Source organism: Falco punctatus, assembly GCF_963210335.1.
Source record: "Falco punctatus genome assembly, chromosome: 8".
NCBI classification, from domain to species: Eukaryota; Metazoa; Chordata; class Aves; order Falconiformes; family Falconidae; genus Falco; species Falco punctatus.
The window spans coordinates 59,131,477-59,155,205 of record NC_137588.1 but is presented as its reverse complement, the minus strand read 5'-3'; the positions used below and the strand labels follow the sequence as shown (position 1 = coordinate 59,155,205).

The 23,729-nt window shown below is 42.9% G+C and overlaps 1 protein-coding gene across 2 annotated transcripts; it reads right to left on the bottom strand.

The window, feature by feature from the left end:
• Positions 1-79: 79 nt before the first annotated feature.
• TBC1D9B (TBC1 domain family member 9B) lies at positions 80-22,699 on the bottom strand. 2 transcript variants are annotated; one of them, XM_080398761.1, is made up of 22 exons: positions 22,471-22,699; positions 19,845-19,955; positions 16,728-16,846; positions 15,035-15,263; positions 14,153-14,411; positions 13,296-13,503; positions 12,951-13,163; positions 12,640-12,801; positions 11,884-12,034; positions 11,268-11,482; positions 10,412-10,529; positions 9,409-9,694; positions 8,614-8,743; positions 8,063-8,161; positions 7,159-7,227; positions 6,119-6,359; positions 5,702-5,767; positions 5,476-5,547; positions 5,007-5,057; positions 3,863-3,910; positions 3,306-3,412; positions 80-2,532 (listed from the first exon to the last, which is right to left on the bottom strand). In XM_080398761.1, exons 1-22 carry the CDS (start codon positions 22,586-22,588, stop codon positions 1,840-1,842), a joined length of 3,765 nt encoding a protein of 1,254 aa, XP_080254887.1. In that variant the 5' UTR covers positions 22,589-22,699; the 3' UTR covers positions 80-1,839. The 2 variants fall into 2 exon arrangements, with proteins under 2 accessions (XP_080254887.1, XP_080254888.1); XM_080398762.1 differs by lacking the exon at positions 5,007-5,057 and having other exon boundaries at positions 22,471-22,698.
• Positions 22,700-23,729: the final 1,030 nt, after the last annotated feature.

The window sequence follows — 23,729 nt, the reverse complement described above, 5'->3', positions numbered from 1 at the left end:
GTGCGCTCTTTGAGATCACCTCCATGGACAAAGAACAAGCAATATACCATGAGCCCAGAGAAATAAAAAGCAAAGTAGCTTACAGGATTCTGGTTCCTTTATTGAGTACGTGACAGATAAGACAGACAGACAGTGTAAAATCACATGTATTATTTGTACTTTTAAAAAATTACAATAAATTACTGAATAATTAGTAAAAGCAGTTTTACTAATGGCTGCTCTCCAGTGATACAGGACAGAGGAGGCAGAGAAGTATGTACCAGCTGTGAATACATACAGAGAATGTCACAAGGAGGAATTAACACTGAGTAGCACACAAAGTAGTGTTAAATGGGAACATCCACCTGTACGTGTCTTTCCCATCCTTTATATTCCAAACACCAGCCAAAAGCTGCAGCCAACCTTGCCTTCAGTGCGGGGTCTGCTCTCGCCCAGCAGCAGCTCTCCCCAGCCCTGCGAGGCAGATGCCTGCGTACTGAGATGAATTTATCTGTAGAACAGCATTAATTCTCCTCCCTTGGAGTGCACACCTTGCTACCAGAAGGCTAACTCTTAGTTTCTTCTGGTCTTAATTGATTAAAAAAAGCATTAACTCAGTCTCCCAGTTATTTTATCTCTAACTGGAAAGAGATCTAGTCTGTTGAGGTTTCCCATAATGGGCTGATGGCAGAGGGCTGCACTATGAATTCTTCCTCTTCAGGTACAAATGCCCTTTGATGTATAGCAGTTTCTAAAAGCACATCCATTGCTAGACTCTTTGTACAGGAGATGTTCAGAAAGGACACACTGAGCAGCTGCAGGTGGCACAACGCTCCTGTACATCTTCTGGCCCAAGCATTTGTGAGGGCTGATGGATCAGAGTATTTGTAGGGGTCCTCCTAAAAACTGGACCCATCACTAGCTAGTAAAAACAGAGTTAGCAGGGAACAATGAATGTTTTCTGTACCGATGGGGAAAGTCCAGCAGACCAGTGTGTCACTGCCCTGTAACGCTGAGGCTGATTCACTGACTTCTCATCTAGGAACTTGTTCCCTCGTTATAACTGTCATGAGCCCACTGACTGACTTAATATTCTTCTGCACTGAAGTCAAGGAGCTTGTGGCTTCCCAGACAAATGAAAAACAGGGGTTTTCAAAGAATTAGAAAAACAAATGCTAGAAAACCAGGCTTGTCTGAAAACTCCTGAATGCTGAAGGAGACAGTGATCATACACTATGAAAATCACATCTGAAATAAACCAGCAGATCCGAGGAACGTCTGTGTTTAGAACTTAGGGTGCTGGGGGCAGTGGGGCATATTTGCATTATAGCTGCTGAGTCACAGAACAGCACTGAAGAACTTACAAGACTATTTATAGGCCAGGGTCCTACAGGACTTGACTACACTGCATTAGCTCTCAGACTGGCAGCCAGAGGTGAACATGGTTTCAAGCCAGGCTGCATCTGCCGTGCAAGTTACTCAGAAACCTGCAGCAAACAAGGAAGGGCAGGCAAGGAGCGGTTACTGTCTGAAACAGAACTTCATTAAAATAAAAGATAGCAAAAGGCAGACATGCATAATTTATGCTGGTAATTCTATATGTCAGGGGCTATTAGGTTCTAATGGCTCTTGAGAATGTAAATTTAATTCTGTCAGCCAGAGTAGCCAAAGAAGCACCTACAAAAAACAGTCGCTGTCAGAAGCCCCTTATCAATTGGAATCTACTGTAATTGTGTAGTTACTGGTCTCTGATTAAACAACAACAACAAAAAAATCCCCAACACAAAATACCGAACCATCCTGCCATCTGCCACATTATCTCCGTTTTATCTCCCAAAGACAATTCCTGCTTTTTTGAGTTCACCCTGACACGGAGGAAAGTTCATAGTCACTGGATGAACTGAACTGCCTCTCTACTTTCTTCTGATCTTTGATCTTTTGGAGAATGTCGACCTTTTTCTCAAAGTAGTTTACAAGGGCTGTTTCCGTCAGCATGGAAGCTAAGATCTGCTCAAAAGAGATAGACCAGTCAGTATCAATGGTACTACCATACCTGGCAGCTGCACTGCTGCCTTCACAGCCAACCAGGACCGTGTCATCTGCAATGTCTTCACACTGCAAGGAGCCTGTGCTGACCATGGAGTAGGAAGACATGGACATATCATCTTTGGTTTCATCATCTGATAGCAGCTGTAAAGGAGAGCCTGGTCCTTCCGCTGACGCATCTCCTAAGGTTTGGTTCTCCTGCTGTGCTTTTTCAGGCTGAACATCTCCACAGGTTTTGTCCTCATGGTCAGCTTGGGGTTGCTGCTCCACTGCTGAATTCTGACTGTGTTCAGATGTTGGTGACTCCTCTTCACTCACAGGATCTTGGGTATTGTTTGCTCTGCAGTCCTCAGACTTCCTCATGGGCTTGTTGGAGAATTTTTTTCCAACCTCCCCAATTCGCAGAAGAAGACTGGCTACAGTGGCGATTGCATGGTACAGCTCTTGCTCCACGGGGTCCTCGCTGAACATGTTGTATAGAGTCTTGCATAACTCTATGAATTGTTCCTTCAAAAGACAAAGACCAAAAAAATCATACTTCAGGCTGAAAAAACTTGACAGCGCACAATCTTGACCAACTCCTTGTTTATTTGCCTCCCCACCAAGTAAGTGGCAACTTACTGTACTGATTCAGAACAGTTCAATACAGGCAAACGTTTCTCTCTCTGCTGTAGCAGCTAAATTGAGACATGACTAGCAATTTAATAGCGGTGGGGTTTTTTTGCTGACAGATGAACAGAGAACTCACACACTCACATCTGAGAAAACACAAAGTTTTACTTCTGTCCTGCTACACTTTTGTGGTCAGCTTCTAAGCATTTCCAAACTGGTTTAAGCAGCACCCATCAAGGAAATTAGAGACAGAAAAGATCACACCAGTCATCAGACTCTCATTGCTGTAACCACATTCTTCACTCTCCACCAAGCAGCTGTAACTCGAGGCAATGCAAAACCAAAAAAGCCAGACAGGTTTATGCAACTGGTGCCATATTTGAAACATACTGCTTGGGAGGGAAAACACAGATTGCAGTTCTTATAGGAAAAACTGGTCTGGAGGCAGAGAGAATCAAATACCTTTGGTGGAAACAAAGCAGTTTGTCCATGTCCACTGAGGAAGTCAACACAAATGTGTGGAGTTAAGAGGCTTCTAAAGCTCACCAGAACAGCAGGGCAATCTACAGGCAAGGACTGAGTATGCTGGCAAAGTGGCTGCACATACTGCTGAATTCCCCACTAAGCTGCCAGTTGTCTAACTGGAAACCTTCACGTTCATTTCTTACCTGACTCATTTTGGGGAGATCTTTAATGGTTTCTTTCTTGGACTCTTTTTCCTTGGCCCACATTCTTAGGTAGTATCTATAGTCCTGTGGACTGGTACCTTTCTCCTCTGCAAGGCAACAAGAAGCTGCTAGTGTCAGGTGGTTAACTGTTTCAGACTTAAGAAGTGAATGGAACGCTGTGCCAGCAAAAATCATGCTGGAAGCAGGTTTTATTGACAGTTCAGGAATGCATCTACCAGGAAGGCTGCACCATTTTCTCCTGGTTTATCTGATCCAGTTCAGTAAAGCAAATATTTTAACACTGCTGCCTTGGTCTGACTTCTCATAAATAACTCTGAGTTGACAACTTAGCAAACATGATGTACAAATGTTACGATCTTGGTATGTAAGAGTTAGAGCAGTAAGGCATGAGAGATTTACTTCCCAGCTTGCATCCCACTTTACCTCTGTCCTTGAGGGACACTTTGAAAGGTCTCCTTGATACAGCAATGGATGACGAACAGTTTATAATATGAGACAGACAAGACTAGAATGTCGTCTATTGATGATGAAATTACCTTTTTCTGGACCATTCTCATTTCTCCTTCCTTTATCATCTTGGGTTTCTAAAAAATTATGGAATTATAGAAGAATGATTAATAGCTGATTTTCAGCAATATAATACATAAAGAACATAAGACAACTCAAAATACACAAATTGAAATCATACAAGAATATATTTAACAGAAGTTCAATCTCAACACTCCCACATCATGTTTGGAGGAGTGAACAGAACAGGATGGAAGCAAGAGGCTGGTGGGATGAACCGGATAAAGCGCCACACTGAAAAGTGGGTTGAAGAGCTGAGATAGAGGGCAGAACTCTTAAAAGAAAGGGTGAAACACAGATATGAAAGACAGCTAAGCAACGTGATGGCTTAAAAACAAAGAAGTTCTGTTATCCAAAGCAAGATAATGAATGGAAAAAAAACCCAAACCAGTACTGAGCAGATGTATGACTAATACCTACACTCACCATTATTCACTGACTGAACTAACACTGTAGGAGTTATTTGTAGAGCCTAACTTCATGAACTTAGCTCCTGGTTCCCTATATTGTCACTAGACTAAAAGGGAAGTCCTGGCTCAACTCAGACTGTTAAAGTTAGCCACCCAGCACCAAACAGCACAATCATGCAATGTAGTTTTTCACTCAGATTTTTCTTTGAGCATTATTACGTTTTGGTAAACATTTAACGCAACTGGCATACTTTGATTTCCTGTTTGATAATCCCTCAAATTGCATTTTAAGAAATGCAGTAAATGAGTCTATACTAACAGTTTTATAATTCAATGGCATGCATCCTTATTCCTTTAAATTAGAAGACTATGGAGTAGGTACAGGTATCACCTACCCAGGCCAGCAGGCCTAGCACCCCTCACACTCTACTCTGGGTGTATTTTCTGCCTGCCGGTTTCTGGTGGTGAAATAAATTCTACTGAAAGAAGCCAGACAAAACCTATTTTGACCAAGGTTGAAACTCAATAGGCAGAATATATTGAAAGATATCTAATTACTTATAGCACTTTATTCATAGTGGGAGTGTCATGAGAGAGGAGCAGCAGCAACAACTTCAGAGTATTTAAAAGAGCACAGTGGTGCTGGCAGATGATATCAGCATTATAGCCATGCTCAATGCATGCACATAATCCATGGACTGACCTTGAGACTCACAGTGCAGGCAGAAATCCAGCTCTGAGACAAAAGGAGATACTTGAGCAGCAGAAAAAGGGGTTGAAGGGACAGTATCCCAGATAAAACAGAAGAAAAGGCCAGGCACAGACAGACAAAGAGAAGGAAACAAAAACAGGAAGAAAGACAATGAGACTTGCATGAAAACCCTCAATCATGGTGGGAGACAGGGGCTGGGTAAAAGCACACTGCTCCTCCTCGGCAGTCTACAAATATGCTTCAGAGCATGCTGTGTCCTGGATGAAATGGGCACTGAGGAGTTTAAGCTCCAAACCTCTTTCCCATCATGCAACAAAGACAGCGAACTCAAACACACCGGCAATCTTAACATACTGCCACCATGAGACCATGTCTTGTACAAAATCACTATTCACAGCACGTGGATTTATGCTGCAATTCCTGCCTAAACTGAGAGGTAAAGGCAGCAGTGTTGCATTACCTTCTGTTGTAACATCCTCTGTGAAGTAACTTGTGGCCTCCAAAGCAGACTCTGTCTCCTCTGGATTCAGAGCTGTATTTACAGAGAAGGAAATGTTAGGATTTCTAAGCTAACTGAACAGCAGTATCACTCACTTCATTACCAAAATCCACGAGGCATCCCTTTTGATTTGCGTGTCGGAACAACCCATGCTCAATCGTAGCAGTATACAGAAGCTATCACTCACCAGGAGGCAGATGCAGTTTGTAGAGTACTTTGAGTTTTTCAGTGAGGTCACCGTGGTACATCCCACCTGTGAAGAAAAAAAGGTTAAGAAAAATAACACTTAGGATAAAGAACCATCCTCTGCTCACAGACTTGGAACAGAACGAGTTCACATGCAATGAGGAAACATTAATCGCACAAGGCCCTGCGCAGAAGCAGTAAAGAAATCCAGAGCAAAGCTGCATCTTGTTGGTTTCCCAAAATGGGAAACTGCCTAGCAGCAAAAAGGCATCTTTTGTTCTGCCCGAGGCTTCCTGAAAGGCTGCCAACCCTCCCCTCATGACAGTGCAACCACCACTATCTCCTTTTAGTTCCCTGCTTGGAAAAAGACAGAAACACTTCATTGCAATATTCCATCATCTCTGAAAACACCACTTACTCATCCCTGTCACAAACTCCTTGAAGTTAATGAGAGAATCCCTGTTCTCATCCAGGAGCCGGAACAAACGCCCTGCTAGCACAGGCGTATGTGCGCCACAGGACCAGGGGGTCAAACTGATGAACAGCTCTTTGAACTGCTCCACATCTATGCGATACTGCTCCAGGTAAGGTAAACTCTGATCTCGGCGGGCAGCTGCAGCACGATTATTTCCCCAGTAACAGCTCATCAGATACTTTGCCTTTGGAGGGAAAGGATTAACAGGTCAGATTATACTACACTACAACAGTCCACGAGTGGAGACGGTTATTAGCTCAAGAATAGCATCGAGTAAGCAGAGAGGAGACATTTCAGGACACAGTTTATCTCCCCCATTATTCCGAGCGTTACTTCACTACAAAATAACACAAAATGAAGGAAGAGACAGGGATTTCACAAAAAGCACTTTCAAGTGAAAAATACAAAAAACATGACTTCAGGTTTGAACAAAATGACAGTCAGGCTTTACTGCAAAGGCAACATACAGCTTTTCCAATTAAGCCTCTCTGAGCCTACAGCACAGTGCAACTCAGTTCACAGTGACTTTGGTAAGTGTAGTTGGGTAATAACACTGTTATAAAAATACATACAGTGACAAACAGAGGCAAAGTACTTAAGTAATTTTGTTACAATTACAGATCAAGTCAATGGCAAACCTGAGAATGAAAACTGAGGTACAGTCAATTCTAGCTCCCCATTTGCAATGCTATGCGACATTCCTTTCTATTGACTCCACAATCTCTTTCTGAATAAGAATGGTTAAAATATGTGTTTGAAAATCATTTCAAATATCATTTGAACATGTTTTGGCCATCTTTGAGCAAGGGGAATCAATCAGATAGTAATAAGGCCAGTCTTACTGGCACCTTGTTAACAGAATGACACATCTGTTTCTGACAGGCTGGATCAAGAATCAAAGCAAAGTTACTGGTTCCCTTCCAACTTATTTTGGTATTTCTTCTCTCTGTGTCAGAACATTCTTCCTCACTCTAATTTCTTACCTTGAACACTACATACAGCTCTTCTAGTTCTTCAATAGAGAAACCAATGTCACCAGACACAGCTCGGACCTATAGTTAGGGAGAAAACAGAGTGAACAATTTGCTTCAAAGCTAGGAACAATTAAATACAACTCACTGAAAAATCTGTGTAACAGAAAAAAACAAGTGCAAGGGGATACAACACAGGATGGGAGGGAAAACATAACCATTCTAATACCTCCTATTGCTATGGATTACAGGTCAGGAAGACAGTTTCTGGTCAAGCAGAAACTGCTGACATTTTGCGCAGCTAGAAAAAATTGCTGCGCTTACTTCTTGTTTGTGCAGATCTGACTCTGCAAGACTGTGTTGCCCCTCCCTCTTGTTTTTATCTTCAGATGTTTGACTCAGATACATTGAAAAACAACAGTGAAAGAAGCATGTGGATGAGGTTCTCCACCTAGGACATGGAAAATAAATGCAATAGATACAGATACTCCCCTTTGGCCATGAACCTTTCTGTAAAATTCCCTAATGTGCTAGCATATTTCCTAAATGGCAGGAAAACAATTATCTGCTAGCTACTCTTCCTCAAAGATTCCAGGCAAGCAGTAAAACAGACAGCACTAGGCAGTGGAGGCTATTACAAGGCCTACAAGTAGTTTTTATCTCCTTCCACGCCAAATATCTAATTCAATCATGTCCTAAGCACTTCAACCCATTTTATTAGACTAACTAGAACCATGTGAAGAAGAAAACTGAAAATCCATTGTTCCAGCCAGTAAATCCAGTTTTCACAGGAACTGCAGTTCTTCAAGTCACTCAAAACTGGGTCTGCTACAGCACAAATGTTCTAGATGCTCACAGCAAAACACAGTCCATCAATACACCATTTGGTAGCTCATTCAATATGGGAGTCACATACCACACTCTTCTTGGCTGTATCCTCCAGAGACTGGATCACTTTCAGCCTTTGTTTAAAACGCATTTGTTCAATGTCATCTGCCTTCAGATTGCTAAATTTCTACAAGAAAGGAAGCAGACCAGGTCAACATCATCTCCTAAAGAAAGAATAATCCCTGTTCAATTACATGTTCTTTAAGAAGCATACTATCCCCTCAGAGATGATCTAAAATCCCTAGAAGCTTTTTACAAGCAACAAGAAGATGAGAAAAAAGTTGAGCTCTATTCCCTATTCACCCCTGTCCTGCAAAAGAAGTCATGCAGAATTCATGAGAAACCCAGCATCAGAGGTTTCTAAAGAACAGCTGAAAATGCATCTGTCAGGACTGACAGAAATACAGATCTGCAACAGCCAACAGCGTTAGGCTCTACTCATACCAAACAGGTGGATTAATGGCTTGAGCCTGCACTCAAGCACATCAAGCTATGAACACTGTTCGGTATAAAACAAAGTATAAAACTGGATGTTAGTTGACAAAAATCTCTTGGGCAAAAACTAAGCCAGAACCTTACCTCATAGGATGTTTTGATGAGTTCAAAGATATCGATTTCAAGTGGCGGGTCATCTCCACTCGTCAATAAGGCATGCAAGTGGGGAATAGGGGGAGAGACACTCTGTCTGTTAACTACATTGTCCAAATACCTGTGGGGAAAAAACAGAACAGATGCAAGACTCCAGGATTAGTGTCTAGGAAAAGAAATAATACCCTAAACACATCATTCCCAACTTCTTTGTATCACTGATTTAAATATGTAGGAAAATCTAATTTTTCTCAGCTAAGGTACAATCCTACCCTCAATGTACCTGAAGTAAAGTTGACTTTCCCCCTGGTTTTGGGGGTATTTACTCTTTTTAAAGGGGGCTTCTAGTCATAAGCTGAAGATCTTACTGCATATAGAAGAGATTCACATTTCAAACAAGAAAACCTTACATTTAAGAGACCTGGGAGATACTTGCTTGGAAAAGTTTTATATTTCTAGAAGGCAATACCTGCCAGGATTTGTTAACAGTAGATCAGAATTCTTCTGTGAATTTCAGACCAACAACTCTTTGGAATTCAAATTCAAACTGAGATGCAAGAATGCATTATGCTGCAAAGCAATTAATTCCAGAAATACAGGATTCCTCCACACTTGAGCCAAAAATTAATTTCAGCTGTTGTAGAAAGCAATAGCAAACCTCTCTGGAGCTCGCTTTTCATGCTAGTGTTACCTGTGACCTGCTATGTAATGGAATTAGGTAGGAAGAGATGATGACTAAAAGGGTACCATTACTATTCAGTTATAAATAAGAACAACAAATGGTACCTGCCCAGAATAGTCATAGCTTCACCTTCATCACAGCACTGCAACAACTTCTCCATATTGGCATCAAGTATGGCCAATGACACCTGCAAGATAAACTTGATTCCCTCATAGAAGAAACAGTCAACAATGACCACGGCACTCTCAAAGGGCATGACACTGAGAAAGAGAGTGAGAAACCAGGAAAGAGATATGGTGGAAATCACTCCTAGGTCCTGCATCTTTTCTGACAGCTGTGGAAGATACTCTCGTGTAAGTTCCTCAAAGATGCCTTGGTCCACCAATGCACCTGGGGAAACAAACAAAACCAACGGTAGAACTCAAATTGGTGGTATTATGGTACTATACTGAAGCTGATCAATTACTTAAACAAAATAGTGCGAGTTCACTTTGACTTCATATAAGTCTCTTAACATGAGAACTGAAATTAACACATTTATTTAGATTTGTTCCCTGTTCTCAATAAAACCAACACCTTTAGATAGAAACTATTCCAACATTGCAGAGCATGCAGAAACAGAATCTCTCATTGATGTATACAGTTTCCCTGAAAGGAGGGGTGGAGGATTACTGGTGTTATGATATTTACATCAAACTAAACTCTTTTACACAGACCAACTTTAAAAGCCCATGAAGCGGTGCTTTCACTAACCTTTCCTGGGAGCCTATTCCAAAGATATAATACATCATTCAGATGGGTAAAAAATAACCCAATAATTTTCTTCTAGATATGCCTCCTTATTGCTAAGGGTCCCTCCTGCTACCAATTTTTAGTGACTTCATCTTCCTTGTTACTACAAGGTAGTACTACTACCTTGGTAGTCTGTAGTGTCTCTTCCTATGTCTCCATCACACACCTGCAACTTTAAAGGGAACAGGGTTGTGCTTCATCATCTTTAAAATGCATCACATTTAATTCATTCTGAACAACAGAATGTTCCTGAGACATGCTGGTGCAACTGTAGCTGAAAATCCAGGCTCCAGCATGAACTTGACAAAGACTCACCCACTACTCTTGTGTTGTAGTAATCTGGCAACATCCTCTCACATAAAGCCACTAGGAGCCAGAAAGCCTCTTCCTCGTTGCAGTATAGCAACAGCACTGATGTAACAATGTTCATGGCCTACAAGCCAGCAGAGTCATATACACAGAGGAGAAAAACATGAAGATGTTCATGAAAGCTCTGTCATTACAGACCAGCTAAACTTAAAAAGCTTGAATACAACAAAACTGTCCCCAAGAGTCACATCTGTTTCCAGCTGTTACTAGTATCTGAGTCAATAGATGACCTTGAGCCGATTTACCTTCCTGTTTTGGTTTCTCTGTTTGTGAGGCAGCAAATAATACAACTACTTTTTTTTCAAGCACTTTCATTCAATGTGACTAAGTATAATTTTCAAAGTTTTCATAGAAAGCTTTGTAACAGTTTAGTCATAACAGAGCAACATGAGAACCTCCAATACCAGAGCAATACACAAAATGAATCTGAATTTCCACTGAGCTGTTTCACAAACCAGCAACTGGCTCAATTTTCATGACACTGCCCATATGCATTACCACTTATTTAATTGCTCTTTTTAATGAAACCAGAAGATGGTTTTGTTGAACTAGGAAAACGTCTAGCAGGAAAACTAGCAACAGACTCTGTTATTACACCTAACAGAAATGTGCCGTCTATTTAAATGCTGCATCCAAAGGATAGTTAAGAGATCTTGCAACAAAACCACTTCTTTCCTACTCTCACACCACCACATGGACAGCATGAAGGAAAAGCTCAAAACCAAACAAAAAAAAATGCAGGAAAAGCCAAGTCAGTCATGGTCACTGTGTAGGACTAACAAGCCTCAGAGTTCTTTCTTACCTGACAGTACCCAATTGTTGGATTTCTGAATGCATAAGCTGTTAAGACCCTCCGGAGGGCAGCAATTCCCAGCTCATTCTGGAAGGCAGGATGTTCTGGCATAGAACGGTGCAGATCTCTCTCAATTTCCTCGGTAGCAAGATTGTACTTTCCCATTGACTTTTCCACAAGATCTGCATAGTAACCAGGATGAGTCACCATCTCATTCCAAGCCCCTGTAATGACAAACACTGCTTCACCTCTTGAGCTCTGGAGTACAGATTTCATGCCCACAGTTTCCGAGACGAGGCAGCCAGGAAGCACTACATGAACTCATCAACTACAAATAGATATGAAAGTACAGTAACAAACTCATTGTTAAATCATCATGTTAGAGTTTATGTACCAACACTGAAACCCAGACAAAGGAGGCCAAAGAGCTACCATGCTCATGAAGAAAGTCATCTCAGCAATGCAATCACTTTTTTGCAAAGCATTTTTAGCAAAACCATCCATTCATGTGGAGTTAACCTGTAATTAATTTCTTCAGAAACAAGCTAAGATTTATACCTTTTCCTTTGAGATGTGCAGAAAGCTTATTCCTGCTACCTGTCAAATATCCGGCACAACATCCTACCTGAGAAAAGGAGCCACAGCTCTCCACGAAGATTCTCTGGTATTCCTTTTTGCACCAGCTCCCTAGTCCTGGCAGTGCGATACATACACATCCCTCGCCCATATTCAAAGAAATGAATGTTCCAAGACTCTTCCTTCATCTTCTCCTTTGCCTTCACAGGAACAAATATGGCCATTTTAGAAGATTAATGCATTTTTATGTTTGTAGGAAAGGTAATTTCTGGGTATACTGAGGCCTGTGCTTAACAAGAGGAATGCATTGTGACATGTAAAGCCTTCCTCCTCCCTGCTGAATGAAAGGGTGTTTGCTAATCTACACTGTTCTGAATCAGTTCTGACCTTGCTTAAAGTCATTACAACACTAACGTGGGCTGTGCAACAGCATTACACTGTGCAAACCTCCACAAAAATGCAAGCAGAACCATGGCCTACGATGATTAATTAGCATGCAGATACCAGTTCTCTGCTTTCTTGATCTGAAGAAAAGTAGTTCTTCCCAGACATGAATTTACATCCCAGAAGCATGTAACACCAATTTTGCAGTCTCTCCTCAGGTATCTCAGATACCTCAGTACTGGTAAAGCAAGCTGATGGTCAGGTTACATCTATGCAGCACTATCACTGTGACAGACACAGCAGTGACACTGCAGGACTGATGAGGGATAAAATGCATCTTCAGCCCTAGAGCAGGACAGCAAATTTGCAACCTACTGCAAGCTACTTAGACTCACTTGTTTTAGGTTAAAATAATATTTACCCCTTTGGGTCCCAAGAGCTCCTCGGAATTTCTTCTGAAGAGTTTGAGTAGTCCCTGTGAGGCTGTTGGCACTTCCCCCGCACAGAAGTTGACAGGTCGACAGCTGAGAGCAGGCGTGGGGCTAACTGCAAGCGGGCTGCTGGAAGGCAACTCTGGAACCTCCTGAACAACAGAACATAAAGCATCTGAGATCAGGCAGCCTCCCTGCTCTGCTAACTGCCTAACAAAGAGACAGCACTTGCTGGCAATGAACACTGTTAACATAACTCTGAGAAGCTGGCAAATGCTCCTCCCAGCTATTTCCTTAGTACCTCGGAACCAGGATCGGCCAAATTCCACTTCCATTCTCTGTCGCTGCCACATGGTTTCTTGGATGGCGTTCTTTGCAAGAAGTCAGAGATTCTCTGTACCAAGAAATCCCGGTCTTTCAGATTGGCAAAGAAGAAGGTCATTTTACTTTTAGTGCTGATGGACAGAGGGCTGGGCAAGACACTGGAACTATCTGCTTTCTCAACTATTGTCACCTAGAAAACAAAGACAAGGGCCATTTGGATCTAGCAGATTCTCCATTATCTGTAAAGCACCACATACAAGACAGAACCACACAAAAGACAAGAAAGGTCTGTAGCCTTATTATATGGCAAAAAAATCCCCACCTCCCTGAGTGGAATGATGAGATGACAGGCCTCCTCTGCCTTGCTGGCAAAACAGATGTAATTGTTGGAAACAAACATCTGGCCAGGAATATGCATCTTGTTGAATGGTGTCCACAAGGTACAATCTGTATGTCCATCCAGGCATTCATCCTTGGGCAGCCGGAAAGTGGCACGGTAGCACTCGTTTTTGGCTCGAGCATCCAGGTCTCTGGAGAAAAGTAAAGAGTAGTCCCCAGAGTTTTTTTCTCACTTGAAAACCCCATTCAAATACTAATCTTAAGTGTTCATTGCAATCATAACCTTCAGACTGTGCTGCGTATTCTTAGTATTCATTTCTCTAACTGAGATGCCACCCCTTATCTGACTCCTCTTTCAGCCTTCAGACATACTTCACTGACAAGGTATGTCCTGCAATACAAGATAAAATATGCAAGTGCATCTGTGAGACTTAAATGTTACATCAGATTCTAAAACTGCAGAGAACAGTCCCCAGCGGAAGGTTTTATTACAATACAAAGGTATATTACTTTCTGTAAATGTTCAACTTCATACAAAGAGGCTGATGTAATTTTCTTCTTTCACTATTTTTTTAAAACAAGATTTTCAACAGTTTCTAGTTGAAAATTCCTTCTGACTAGTGCCTACTCATGCCTGAGAAAGACATGAGGTGTGTGTGTATTCAGTTCCAATTTGGGATGGAGAAAAAAAGAATAGCGAGAGGGCTAATGACTGAAGTAAGTGATGCAGCCCCTAGAGTGAGAAAACCCCAGCGGCACCAAAGAGCTACACAGTAATGCAGATTTATTATTACAAACCCCTATCATCTTTTTTCTCTTCTCACTGCTGGAAACATATACCTCTTTAGTGCAGAGATGTTCTTAAGAGGCTTCCTGGGCTTTGGGAGGGACTTGTCCTGTAGGAAGCTCTCATTATCCAACAGCTGCCGCATAGCAATGTTAGCCAACTGCTCCATCAGCTTGAATGTCTCGTTGATGTTGAGAAACATGGAAAAATAAAGTTCACTGTCCCTTGTGCTTACTTTAATGCACTCAGGGAACAGCAGTGTAGCATTTTTTTCTAGCTGGGTTACATCCACCCACTGGATCACCAGTGTAACTGAGGGAGAAAAATTCAGAAAAACCTACTATTACAATTTGAGGCAGAACAACGAACTATCAGAAATGAAGCTCAAATAGCCAGTAAGCTCTCAGTGTAGCAGCATTTTTCCCCTTACACATGGACAATTCTTCTCCTCATACATTTACTGGCTCTCCAAAAATACTTGGAAATAATCTTTGGGATTAACTAGACTAGAAATAATGCAGTTCCAAAAGGTCTCTCTCTCATCCAGTAAATGCTTTCAAGTACAATTACTCAAGTTTTCATTCTTTCCAGCTTTAGACTCGGGAGCTGAAGCTTTGTAAATACTGGGTCCTGGCAGTAGCTCCAAACAAAACGCACCAAGGTAAAAATAAAAATATTGCTTAGTTCTCTAATACAATTTAAGTAAAGCTTCAGGTGTACTTGTACAACTTGAGAAGTGATTTGGAACTCAGGCATTCAGTCTAAACATCACTGAAGTGCCTGTAACTGCAAGGACTGATCTATGTGTTATGCTAGAGCTCAAAGGATTGCTAAAAGGAAAAAAAAACCTGTAAGATTTAAAAAAAGTTCACACACAAGATCATTTGCAATCAAAAAGAAATGGCAGAAAAACAACTAGAAGGCTTGTAACTCACCCTCTTTGCCCAGCAGAAAGGAGTAGAAACAGAGGTGATTGACAGTGAGGTACAGCCAACCCTGCCTGGGCACGCGCCCCTTCCAATAGCTGCAGGAATAGTAATTGACCAACTTCTCCACCTCAGGCATCCCAAACTGCTTCCGCATCTTCACTTCAGCCTCTTTGAATTTACCTGGATCTTCTTCACTCTGGGGCTGCTCATTCTTGTTCTCTTCAGCAATAATTCCCTGAAAGGACACAAAATCATAGAATTGTTTAGGTTGGAAAAGACCTTTAAGATCATCAGGTTGGAAAAGACCTTTAAGGTCAAGTCCAACTGTTAACACAACACTGCCAAGCCTAACACTAAACCCATGTCCCAAAGTGCCACATCTACACATTTTTTAAATACCTCCAGGGATGGTGACTCCACCACCTCCCGGGGCAGCCTCTTCCAGTGCTTCACAACCCCTCTGGTGAAGAAATTTTTCCTAACATCCAACCTAAACCTCCCCTGGGGCAATCTGAGGCCATTTCCTCTCGTCCTATCACTTGTTACCTGGGAAAACAGACCAACACCCACTTCACTACAACCTCCTTTCAGGTAGTTGTAAGAGAGTGACAAGGTGTCCCCCAAACCTCCTTTTCTCCAGGCTAAACACCCCCAGTTCCCTCAGCTGCTCATGAGAAGAGAAAAAGAAGAAGCAAAAGGGAACATGCCTGCTGACAGACATAATAACACAGCAAAGCCACAGCAGCAGTCCGGCAGAGAAACAAGAAATACAACACCGCATTATTATTTCTCACCACATTAGAGAAATAGTAAAGACATGCAGGAAGAGCAGTCAGATAGTCTAGGATCTGGGATCTGCTCCCAAAGCATTCATGTTTAACATTTGACTGAGTTTCTTACGGCTGGCTTGGTAACACTTCGAACACCCTGCAGAAGAACTGAAGCCTATTTTCACTTGCATACATGTTTCTTCAACAGGAAGAAGATAATCTGCCAGGAAGGGCAGAATTTTACAGTCTGTCAGATCTTGACTGGCCAGAAGGAAAAACAAATGACCACGACCTCTCTCACACAGACACACACAGACAATACAAAGAGTCTGACAGGAGTACTGAAAAAGCTCAATTGCTGATGTTCAATAAAACCCTGTATTTCTAAGTTTCTACTCTGGAGAATCTGTGGGCTGGGACTCTGAAGTGTGTTACCTGCTCAATAAGCAGAGACACCTGTCCGACTCAGAAGTCAGTGGAAGTTGGGGTGCAGCTCCTTTACAACCTAGATGCCTTTTAGCCCACTGTGGCAGGGCAAGTACATTGCTAGCAAACTAGAATTCTCCCATATTTGTTGCTAGATGAACCCTCACTAAACATTCTTTCTGCATCAAAGGTATAATTGGCAAGGATTTTGAAGATGTATTGTATTTTAATTAGTAGGAGGATCCTAAGCAGGCTGTTCCTTCAGATCTACTGCTTGTAACCTTTTCCCCTCCAAATATATTTGTCCAGTGTTATGACTGTAGCATGATGCTGGTAATACTGTATGCATTCCATGGCAAATTCAAACGCATGTGTCTGAAACGGGACCAGAGAGGACTCTTGCAATGGAGCTCTTGCTGCCTCCCTTGGGTAAAAAATTCTTACAGCCACCTCCCCCTTCTTTCACAGGATCTGGAAGTCCTTCAGGGAAACATGTCGCTTACATGTATCTTGCCCTTGACAAAGGTGGTGATATCTTCTTCATTATCAAAGATGGACAGAGTCTGCAGTAAGTTATTCTCCAACCATTCCCAATGCTTTGTGATCTCTTTACGAGATGATCCTAATTCAAGGGGTGAAAGATGATGGGAAGAGAAAAGAAAAAAGAAATTAGGACAAGGTATTTTATCATCCTGGTTCACAGCAGGAAACTAATCATTACCAAACAATGTTCAGGACAAATCAAACACACCAACTGCATACATGTCAAGGGTATTTCATGTACAACAATGTATTATGTTCCTAATGAAATGTCTCCACTGCCACCAAGGATCATCAGCACACTATCAACAGATCATCTTATTTGCCAGTGCACACTAAACACAGCTTTTTTTCCCAGACAAAAAGCATTCTTATGTTCCAGACAAGAAGTACTTTTTAAATTCCTGGTATTTGAGAACAAAAAAAAAAAAAAGCAAAAAAAAAAAGCAAAAACCAACACTTTCAGAAGAACCCAGAAATTTCAGAACAACTGAACTTTTTACACTTACAAAGAGGTTCCATTACCCATGGGCAATGGTCAGTAGAGTGCACAAAATTCCAAAACAAAAAGCAACCAAAATATTAACGTAAGTTCTTTGCTTTCTTAAATAAAAAATGTCTCAGCAAACTTTCTATCAGTTAGTTGTCTTTAACCATACAGTCTACAGCAGTTCACAAAAGATAAGGTTCACTGTATAACAATTTAAAGAACCTTCCTATAGAAATTTGCCTTAGTTAGTTGCCATTAATTAAGATTTGTATTTACTGCAAGATTTCCTCCTCTCTATTGATAGCTATCACTACACTCTCTAGCAGACAGATAAACAATGCAGAAGAAATATTAAAAAAAAATCAATTTTATTTTAATAAGGTAAGAAACACTGTTAAATGCAGACAAAAAGAGATCTGTTTAAATGCAAGTCAAAGCTATTTGCAAGTTTCTCTTTGCCAAGTTCCAGTAGATTTATATTTTGAGGTTTCATACCAAAGCAGTGGGATATCCAAAAATGTTAGCAGCATGCCTCCCTCTACTCAAGTTCTCTGCGAGTAGGTTGGACCCCTCTGTGTGGTTAATGATTGAAAAGAAGAAAGCAGCAAACAACAGAAGCAGCTCCCTAAAGCTATTGCTCTACCTGACTTAATTTTTTAGAAGGCAACTTCAGCAATGAAATAGTATTCATGTATTTGTAGCTGGACACCTAACCACAAAACCCAATGCCAGCTAATCCGTGGTTTCATAAGAAAAAAACCCTCCAGGACGTGAAACCAAAACACTAGAAGCAAGTAAGCTGTCTTGTCTCAAAGGACTGCAGGGCTGTAAATTTCAGTTTGTGTGTACAGCCCCAATGGATTAGGTAACGAATATTTTTTCTTTTGCCTCTGTGTATAAGTTTACTTGACAACTACACTAGCCATCTGACAATGTTTTTAAAGGATAAATGATTGAGTAATACAAAATGGCTTATTTTAAGGGCACAGAATTATCAATTATAGGATGCTTCAGTTGTGGAAAAAACCCACAGATCCAGCAACAACGGCAGGGCAATAAACTCTGCATTCTGTTTTGTATTGTGAGCTGCATCTCACATCTAGTGACAGCAGACAAATTGCTAAAATAAGCCAGGCCACAATAATTGACGGTTTTCTAAGAACAATGTTAGGACGACATACATGAAGAAGTAAAAATCTGTAATTCCTACGAAGAGAGTTGTAAGAACAAAGTGCTGACAGGCTGAAGCTGCATGCATGACCAGAATGCTGCCCACTAGTATCTACACACGATAAATTGCAAATAAAAGATATGCATTTATAACTTTAAGTGAATGACAGTACTCTTACTTTGACAATAAAATCAGAACCAGATATGATTACAAAAATACTGTGGTCGAAGGCAATATATTTACTCCAGCATAATAATTTATCAAACTCCATTCAGCTGTTATATAGCCCACCTCATTTTACCATCCTGCATCACTTAAAAGTAATTGAGATATAGAGAATATCAACTAAAACACTCCCAAAATTGTGCAAAATAACTCACTCACTGAGTGTCAAGATACTATAAAATTTCAGATTTACACCATATAGCCACTAAATATTCTGCTTTTCCCTATGCAGTTTCTGGCCTGTCATCTTGTTTTTCTGTCTTTCTTCCTCTCTGCCTCCACCTTCCTCACAAGGGAAACTGAGTTTCTGTGAAACACAGCAACTTCTACACTCCTCCTCTGCAGAACTTAAGTAGTTCTTCAAGGGAGGATACTGTGTTTGTTGCCAGGGGAGAAGACAGGACCAGGGAAAGCAAGACACGAACATCTGTGGGCTTAGCAAATGATTACTTCATGCTCATATTTTATGTCTCAACCACAAAGTGAGAAGTGAAGATTCTTACTATAAACAAAGTCAGTCTTACAAATATGTCTGAAGTTATTTTCTTTTTAGTAACCAGTAGGACCTAAAACCTTAATCAAAATTCACCACCAGCTATTAGAAGGTTGTACCATGATATCCTAACATAGCAGTTACATTTCTCAAATAGAAGAGGTTAAGGATTCTTGATGTTTTAAAAAAATGTTATTGTAATATATTTTATGGATATAGTATACCTATACATCTATTATGGGCTAGAAATAGCAGAAAAAAATAAATTGGATCAAGACAGTAAAGAGATTCCTCAAAGAGCGTTTGGTGCTTCGAACAACGTTACATGTTTCCATCTTGTACCGTGTTCTTGGTAAGCAGGTTTTGGCACAACACTCATCATCCCACAGCAATCTTACCACGGTTTTATTCTCTGAACAATGTCACTATGATCTTGCAAACAGATACACCTTGGAAGAAAGAAAATTCATAACACCTGCAGAAACAGAAGCTTTTACAGAGCCTTAAGTTCCTAAACTATAGTTTAAACAACACTGAGAAGTTTTGTCATTTCTGACATCTTCCACTACTCCACCAGAAGCTCTGGAAAGTTTCCTGAGCAGTCACAGAATACTCCTATGTGGGGTTTCTCATCATCTGAACTAAAACCCCAATAGAATAACACAAATCCAGCCCCCGACAAGAGTCACATCAATACATACCGCACGCCACTGCCCAATACACTTGAGAGTCCTGAGTCTGGTGCAGAATACGGTATGGGGCAACCCTGGCACTGGAATCCAAAACCACATCTAATGTTCCCACAAGAAGGCCTAGGAGGCAAAAAGAGAGAAATTAAAACAATGCAATACCAAGAAGAATTGGGTTAAGTAAAAATAAAGGATCAACACTACAGAAAAATGCCAATATACGTATTATGTACACTGTGAGGGAAGAGCAATGACACTTGGTCAAGAAAACGAAGACATACATCCAGTCACTGCAGGCAAACTACCTACAAACCAACTACAGCCAATCCCACTGGCAATGGATAAAGTTTAGATGGCAATTAAATGTCTACTAAACCTCATTATAATCCTCTATCTTCCTAGGAGAATTCTCCAACAGAAGTGAGATGCATTTTCCTCTCTGGGGTTTCTATTGCTAATAGTGATTTCTAAGTCTACTAAACTAAAACACAGAAGAGTTTTCAATGTTGTATCTTTCAGCATCAACTATGCAAACAGTAGGTAAGATAACTCATCCAAAATGGAATCAAATAGCTCTAGAAAAACTGGTACTCACAGGTCTCAGTGATGTTTCTAGAAGTACTTCAATTAAAGAAAGAAAGAAGGCATAGAATCAAAAATTTTTGTAATAGAGAAGTCAAAATATTTTTAGGTGACGTTAAACAAAAAAGCAGGCACCTCCAAAATAAATGCTGACAGGCTTTGTAAAGCAAATCCGTTTATTTCAATTAAGTCTGTTTACTAGATGAATAAAATATTTAAGATGATACTTTGCTTTTTTTAGTCTAGGTAACATACTATTAGCATCTTTAAGGCAAATTAATTTTGCAACAACCTCACCATTAAAAATTTTCTAACATTACAACCTGGAGAGGAGCGTGGTTGCTCCTCTGGATCACTGGGAGGCCCAGGCTCAATTCCCTATGGTTTGGGTAAGTCTAAGCAAACTGTACCCATCCATATCTCATTCATTATCATGATACACACTACTTCCTCCCCTTTATCTCTCTTGGCTATCCAAAAGCAAGTAACAGATTAGGAATAGACCACTGACTATACTTCAAGGGAAACACCATCCATAAAGCTCATCTGGTAATCCTTAAAACATACACATATGTACCCTGCACAGCAGGATCTCAGTTTTGGCTCCAGGTTTCTTGTGTACAGTTTTAGGCAGAATACTAATTAAAAAGTCATTTTGAACACTTCCTGTAATAATACTGAAGGTGTTAGATATCGACATATGGACTGGTAACAAGACACGTTTAAGAACCTGAGTATGACAGCAACTTAAAACACCTTTCCAGCTTGGCTGAGTATCTACATTCTAACGCTAAAATGTCAACTTGCAGTTGTGCAGCTCCTTAAAGAGGACACGTGGCTTCTAACACCTAGGAGCTCTGAAGAAGAATCTCCCACCGAGTTAAACGAGCTCAAGAAGTAAACTGGCTCAAAGCATCAACCATTTAATAATAGGTGTTTAAATGTTGCCAGAATAGCACCAGGTGTCATTTCTTTTTGTAAAAACATGGGAAATTCCGTCGTACAATTACGTATCTACATGACAAATGCTACGAGTTACATTACATAAAACAAGAGCAATTCAGAATGATTTGGAACATTGTGAAAAGATGAAATATGCTAAGCATGTTTATCAGCTGCGTAATTTCTGTACTTAAGTCTATTTGGTTAATAGGGCTAATGCATGAAACTGGCTGCACGTAATTCTCAACTGTAAAAAGCACATTTCTGTTATTCACGTAACTGTAAGCATTTTGCACAGACATGGGGTATTTTAAAAGTGAGGGCATTTTTTGTTGTTGTTAGCATCATGCCTTGGTGATGGTTACGTTATTTTAACTGTTTGTGTCACCACACATGGCGATCGGGCACATGGACACAGGGCAGGTTTCAGTGGGCTGCACCCACAGAACTTCACCCTCGGCCCAGCGCAGTTTTTATATTAATTCAAAACTACATCTTACTTTCATCCTCTAAACCTTGGAAAACCCACACAGACACACAAACAATAGAAAGAAAACACCTCGATAATTCATGGCAAGGTAATGACCAAGAAGCCATTTTTGAGAAGGGAAGATGCTCCCAGCCCCCCCCCCCGCCCCGCTCCGCTAGTCACTGGCCCTGGCTGGCCACCAGCACCCCGGCAGGCCTGGCCACCAGCACCCTCCCCGCCGTGCCAGGCGCTGCAGGGCCCGGCCGGGGGGCAGCAGGCGCGGCCACCGCCCCCGAGGGCCTCCAGCGGCCGGGCGCCGACGGCGGGGGCTCTCCGGGGGCCACACACAGCGGGGAGTGGCCCGGGGCGAGGCGGAACGGGCCCACCGCGGCCGGCGGGGCCCTCACCTCCCCCCGCCGCCCCCAGCCCCAGCCCCGCCGCCCCGAGGCGGGCAGCTCCCGCCCCGCCCTCCGGGACCCGCGCCGCGGCCCTGGGGCGGCCCCGCAGCCCCCTCCCCCGGCCGGGCCGGGCCCTGCGGGGACACAGCAGCGGGGCAGGAGCACCCCCCGGCCGCTGCCCGCGCAGCGCCGGCCCCGAGGCGGCCGGGCCAGGCCGGAGCCTCCCCTCAGCCCCGCCGCGCCTCACCCGTGAGGCCGCCCCCTTTGCCGTGTCCCCGCCGGCGCTGGAGCAAGAAGAAGGGGTTGGCCCGCTCCGTGACCCACAGCGCGCCGGCCAGCAGCACCTCCTCGGGCCCCAGCCACATCGCGGCGGAGCGCTCGGCGGGGCTGGGCTCGGCCCGGCCGGAGCGGGCAGGCGGCGCGGGGGGAGCGGCCGGGCCGCGCCGGCGGGTCACGGGGCCGCGCCGCGACCGGCGGCCACGGCGCCCTCTAGCGGCCCGGCTCCCTTACTGCGGCGGGGCGGCGCCGGCTGCCGCCGTGGCGCGGGAGGGTGGGCCGCGGCCCCGCAGCGGAAGGGTTGCGGGTTCGAGCCCCGCTCCCCGGGGTGCGGCGCCTGCCACCTCCTCGGTGGGCAGTTGGGGTTCATCTCTGGGCTCTGCAGAGCGGGTCCCCTCCGCTGCCTCTCGGTGGCACTGCACTGAAAAGGCCTTTGCCAGGGCGGCTTGAGTTTGACGAGAGCAATGGGCTTATATAGTAAAATATCAGGCAAAGGAGAAGCCTTCCTGTGCAGCCCTGTGGGACCAGCTGAAGCTGCCATTAAGATCGATTATTTAAACGCTCCCTCTCGTCGTACACGCAGTAATTTATTAGCTACAGACTCCCCCAAACTGCTGCCCCCACTGCTGCCCTCACCTGCAGCCCCGCGCACCGTGGACACGTCCAGCTCTCCTGCCAGGCTGGCAATACCTTCCCCTCCCCTCTGGGGAGATGGAAATCCATTTTCCATGTGCCCTTTCTGCTGCAAAGCACATGCCCCTCCAGCACCTCAGCCCTGGCAAGGTCCTGCTCAGCCCTGGGATGTGCCAGGCACCCCACGCCTGGCAGCCCCCCTCAGTTTCTTCCTCATTTTGCAGCTCTGGAGCCCACGCAGGGCTTGCAGTTGAGTCCAGGGATGGTCTCTGCGGCAAACAGGAGCAGAAGATGTGGTTCCTTCTCGCCTCTTGGCCAAAGAGCAGCTTCAGAGTAACTCAGTGAACAGCTTTTCTTTTTTTAATAACCATTAGAAAGGCTCCCTGCGAACTCTCAAAGTGTTACAACAGCAGAAAAACGTGGATGTCTACCATCTCTGTGCTCACTGCCCCACTCCCAGGAAGGTGGGAATGCTGTGTTTTCTTTTGGCTATAAATCCTTTAACCCTGGGCTGATCTCTCTTCTGTGTTAGTGCCCTGCCCTAATCCCAGCTGGAGCCTTTGTACACTAATATAAATAAATACCCATCAGCTGGCT